Consider the following 5318-nt stretch of genomic DNA (forward strand, 5'->3'; position numbering starts at 1 on the left):
GGAACATCTGCTCTGTAGTCAGGTTTTGGCACACCCTTGTTGGTCTCAGTCTCTTTCCTTTTCATGTTGTACAGTTGAGACGTTCAGTGACTTGGCCTTCAGTGATATTTTTCTGCATCTGCTTACTGGTAACCTCACGCTTCTGGGTGATGAATTTGCACTTGAGGAGTTCTGCACCAGTCTCTTTGATGGCTTCTTTCTCACTGCCTGCTCAAGGTAAATCTGATTTTCCTCAGGGGAAGTGAGTTTACAGGATAGCTGAGAGAGGTTATGCTACTTTGAACTGTAGTTTAATAGTTCAGCAAACTCCTCACATGTAGTGGAAGTAGCCTGGTGCTGTTTTTCTTTAAGGAAAGGCTTATATTTTGTGATCAAGTTTTTATCAGCAAAATTGTTAAGTGTTGATTATAAATTATTACTTAAAGTATAATTTGTTATTCGTAAGCTGGAGTTGTAAAAGACAATATCCTTCTGCTTTGCAGTAGCTGTGAATATGAAGAGTTAACTTCAGCTCTTTGCAGTACCAGCGACACACAGAAAATCTGTTTGTATCTGTTAATTCTGTTAAGTCGCTGTGGTTCAACCGGTGGCCTGCAGACCAGATCTAACCTCCAGGAGACTTCCCCAAAAGTGATTAGAACTGCTGTTCAGGCATAGAAGCATGTGCTGCTGCTGCTACCACTTCCTCCAAGCAATATGGAGGGACAAACATCCTCCTGCATGTGCATATGGCCTGTCCAAAAGAGAGACCAGCTGCTGCCATGTGCTACAGTCTCTGCTTAAAATCTCCCCCTCTTTCCTCATGATTGCTACAGTTAGGCCACTCCTGTCGAAAAATTACATGAATTGCTTGAAAGTCTAAGGCAGGGTTAGCGCTTTGTAGCACGCAGGCTACAATTCTCAGGTGTTTTGGAAAATTATAACAAAGCTGCCAGTCTGTGGGTGTGTGAATTATTCTGGTGCTGTTGCTGTAGCCTTCTTGTTCTCAAGATGGTGTTTGTTTATATCAGTTACTCTGCTTTAAAATTGCTTTTTGCAGAAAGGAGAATGTACATAGACATGTGCTAAGACTGCTGCTTCATCTGCATCACAAAGTGGCGCCTGCCAAATTAGAGTCTCTCCAGAAGGCTTTGGAACCCACCAAGCAGGTAAGAAGGAAAGCATGAGAAAGGGAGAATTAATTGCAAATGAAAGCAGCTGCCATTCCAGACGTTGCTTAATGGAACACAAGCTCTGCTTTCCAAGTGTACCAAGTTGTGTCTTAATTACCTTGTAACTTCCTCTTTCTGTGTTGGTTTGTGTTAAAACACACAGGGTAATTGCATACTTGGTGTTCTAGCTCGTAGCAGCTAGAGTGAAGTATGACTCTTCTGTTTCTCCCCTCCCTAATTCTCATCCTGCAGAGTGGGGAAGCTGTGAAGGAGCTTTATAACCAACTCACCGAGAAACTGGAGCTTCGCAAGCCAAGTCCAGCTGAAGTGACTGAGACTCCCTCCATGGAACTGCCCTTGCCCACTGTGCCCACACCAGCCTCACGCTGAGCAATGTCTGTAGTGCAAGAGTGAGACAGGAGAACTAACCTGGCGCTCTGCAGCGTGAAGGCACTGTGCTGCCTTTCAAGTGTCTGGGCCTACAGGGTGGAAACAAAACAAAAAAAAGCCACTTTCAGCAAACACTGCAGTTTACCCAACTCACTAGCTCTTGCTGGTTAGAAAAATCCATATGCAGTGCTTTGCAAAGGTTTACTTTGCTTTAAGATGGCTGAGTGTCTTGTAGATTCACTAAAACCTGACTGTACTTTTTTTTTTTTTCCAAAAAGAAAATGTGTATTTTTAAGCTTGGCATCTTGTATTTTTAAACTCTGCTTTAAGAACTGATAAATGAGTGTTTTAACGCCATTATGGTTGAGTAGGTAATGTGAGCTCCTGAAGGCTAGCCATAGCTTTCCTCGGTCCTCAGTTTGCTCCTCTGGGTCTCTGGAGAAGATGCTCAACGGAAGGAAGCATCAGAGGAGATGAGCTCCGCTGATACAAGTTCCTGTTTGAGGTTCTAGCTCTTCTGGCATGTGGTAAGACATGCTGCCTTAGTCAGAGATGTCCACCGCTGTCGCTCGACCAAGAAGCAGTCAACAGCTGCTTCTCAGCCAGGCTCTTGCAAAGAAGGCTGGAAACTGAATCATTCTCTCCTTTTCTCCCCACTTTTCTCCAAAGGAGTAGCTTGAAATGAGTCCTGGAGCCAGTGAAGAGAACCAAGAGTAGCATGTTCCCAAATGACAATAGGGTTTGAGTGTAGGTGGAGTGCAATTCTGTCTGAGAAAACAGCCTGTTCTTCACGGCTTGTTCGTGTCGCTGTCTGTGCTGTTAATTCCTGCTCTGCTTTTATTGCTGCCTCAGGGTAAGCCTCAGGTAGAGTGTGCAGGAAGATGGGCGTGAGAGAAGAACAAGTTGTGTGAGTTTACAACGGACTTTACATAGCCCGTAAAATACGCCTGAAAATAATCTTGCCAGTCCTCTGTAAGCACGAAGCTGGCTACATGAATTACTCTGAGTCGCAGACTAATTCAGGTAGGAAGGCAGCTCTGAGGGTCTGTGGTCCACCCCTGACTCGGAGCAGGGCCAACTGAGGTGAGGTTGCTCAAGAGCAGGAATTTGTATTTTCCTTTAAGTTTCACAAGGTTCCTGTCAGGCCGTTTCTCTGGCCTGTTGAGGGAATGAGGTGCCTTTGAAGAGCAGCCCTGCCCAGTGTAGCAGCCGTGCCCACAGCTTGGCATCGTTTTCAAACTTGCTGAGGGCATGCTCTGTCTTCAGGTAGTAAATAAAGGCATTAAACAATATTAGCCCTATTAATGACCCCTGAGGAATGCCATGAGTAATGGGCTGCCAGTTGGACTTTGTGCTGTTGATCACAACCCTCTGAGCCTGGCATCCTGCCAGTTTTCCATGCAGCTATCTGAACTGTTATCAAAACAATTTGGCTATATGGATTCTTCAGACAGTTGTGCCAAAACCCGTTTAAAGTCAAGGTAAGCTACCCACTGCACTCCCCCCATCCACCCAGCCAGGCATCTCTGCACAGGAGGTTATTGGGTTTGTCAGGCACAATTAACCCTTGGAATTTACCCATCCATGATGGCCGTGCCCTGTCACTTTCTTGTCCATCATGTTTCTGGATATGATGGTTTTTTTTTTTTTTTTTTTCCCCCTCCCCCCTTCACTAATGCCTTCTTGCCTGAGACTTGAGCACTCCCAGTGCCAAGTTGTGCTGGTGAGACTTTTCTGTTTCCTGAAGCTGTCAAAAAAAAACCCCAAAACCCCTGCTAGTTAAGTAGAGGTGGAAATCCCTCCCCAAAGCTGCTGACTCCATCTTTGCACAATTTTCTTGAGTTCTCAGGTGCTGCATGAGGAAAGTGAGTGTCACCACTTCATCACCTCAGTGCTTTATTTCTCCTTTTATGCAAGGACTCATCTGTATCTTGTGGGAGAGCTGAGGAGGCAGGTTGGGTTTGTGTACAAGACACTGGCACCGTCGCCTAATCCACACTGCCCTTGTGCACCTTGTCTCCCAGGTTCCCTATTGCCTTTGGCAGGCTCTCGGCACTGCTGGCATTGGACTTTTTGGAAACAGGAACTGGCTATAACAGTTGTGCCTTACTTGCAAAGTTTTGTTTTTAAACCATTTAAACTGTCATGGTAACTTACACAAAATAACACCCACGCTGCTGGCGAGCCTTTCGCAATGAACCTACTCAGGCCCATGCTCTGCTCAGGCTCAAAAGTTGTTTTAGCTTTGTGTTGGGGATTCCTTCTGTCGCTAAAGGTTTCCCTTACACTGCATGCTGACTTGGTACTTTCCTGCAACATGAACTTCTGTGAATCCAGGCTGACTCTGTGATTTACTCCTTGGCAGAAAGACCTCTTGTGTTTCTGCCTGTGCCCACATGCTGGTGATTTTTTTCCAGGTTTTTAGATCCACAAAGAACTTGAATCCCGGAGCAGAAACTGGCCATTCCCTGGGCTGGTGGCTGCTTCGTCTGAGGATGGGAAATCTCTGCACAGCGGAGTGGCTGCCAGTCCATGCCCTCCTGCTCAAAGATGGGATAAGGAGAGACACTTTTCAGAAATCATTGTTTTAGCAGTGAACTTCTTGGTCTGTTCCGTTCTTTGAGGTGTGAGTGGTTTCACTCCAGTGCCAGAAATTACACAGGCTCCTGCTGTGTGTGTAAACATCAGTGCATGCGGGATGCACGCGGGTCAGGACATGTCTGTGTTCTGCTTTGGGGTCCCTGCTTGAAGGAGATTCTCCAGATGCTGTTGTATCCAATGGTACTGTCCTGCAGCACAGCTACCAGATGAGGTACAGCTGGACTGTGTAAGAGAATTTTTTTTTTAATCTTTTTTATAGCACCTCTGTACCCTGTGAATAGCATCAGCGGGGATGCTGCGCAGCATGCAGCGGGCGTGCGCTGCGGTGGGTGCACGTAGGGGCTACTGCACCCTGGCTGCCCCACCAGGAGCTCGCTGCTGCTTGAAATCCCCCCACTTGGCACGGCACAGCGAGCTGGAATCACTCCCTGTCTAAACTTAAGTCTAGGTTTGCCTTCACAACAGGGGTGTGATACCTGTGATAGGAAAAAATGCCTATTCTCTCTAAACCTGTCGTGCCTGGCTGGGGAATGAATTTTTACAATGAATTTTAATTAGCTTAAGCAATCTGGTCCTCTCTGTGTGCTTTTCCTGGGAGATCAGAGTAACTAATGGCTCAGAGCCGTTCTTCAGGCTTTTTGGATGGTTGATGTTTAACTGAAATTTTACGTTGAGCTGTGAAACCTATAATTTGGATAGAGCTATGTTAGAAGATTGATAGAGCACGGTAACTGCAGTAATCAGTAGCAGTAGGCAGGTACTGAGGCCTGTGCTAGCAGAGGAACCAGGTCTTATTTAAAATCAGTGGAAAAGATGATTACTATTGTGAAATGCTACTTATTGCCAAGCTACCTGGCACCCAAAGCATACCTAGGATAATTTCAAAATGCAGCCAGATTCCCCTTGGCATATTGATTTGGTGTTGGGTAGCTCGCTGTGGGCCGAGATAAAAGGAGACCAAACAAATCTGTGTGTCCAGAAAGAATGCAAAGGCCCCGGGATACCCCTCGGCTATTGCGAGTCCTCTCTGTTTTGCCGGGAACTGCTTGGTTTTCAGGTGGTTCCTGGCCTTGCCTCTACACAACAGTGTAAAGGAAACCTGCCATAAGTTTAATTTCAAAGATAATTGAATTGTAAGAAGTTAATGTGCGTGTGCAGTGTTGATTAGGCTGCTTC

General features: G+C 46.0%; 1 protein-coding gene across 1 annotated transcript in view; it reads left to right on the top strand.

The window, feature by feature from the left end:
* Positions 1–4226, top strand: part of NELFB (negative elongation factor complex member B) — a 15381-nt gene extending 11155 nt beyond the window's left edge. Inside the window, exons 12-14 of the mRNA XM_009636315.2 lie at positions 75–216; positions 1040–1148; positions 1404–4226. Coding sequence (XP_009634610.1) covers positions 75–216; positions 1040–1148; positions 1404–1541 — 389 coding nt within the window. The 3' untranslated portion in view covers positions 1542–4226. The remainder of the gene's footprint in view (positions 1–74; positions 217–1039; positions 1149–1403) is intronic.
* The last annotated feature ends 1092 nt before the right edge of the window (positions 4227–5318 follow it).

Source organism: Egretta garzetta, unplaced genomic scaffold, assembly GCF_000687185.1.
Source record: "Egretta garzetta isolate BGI_Z169 unplaced genomic scaffold, ASM68718v1 scaffold143, whole genome shotgun sequence".
NCBI classification, from domain to species: Eukaryota; Metazoa; Chordata; class Aves; order Pelecaniformes; family Ardeidae; genus Egretta; species Egretta garzetta.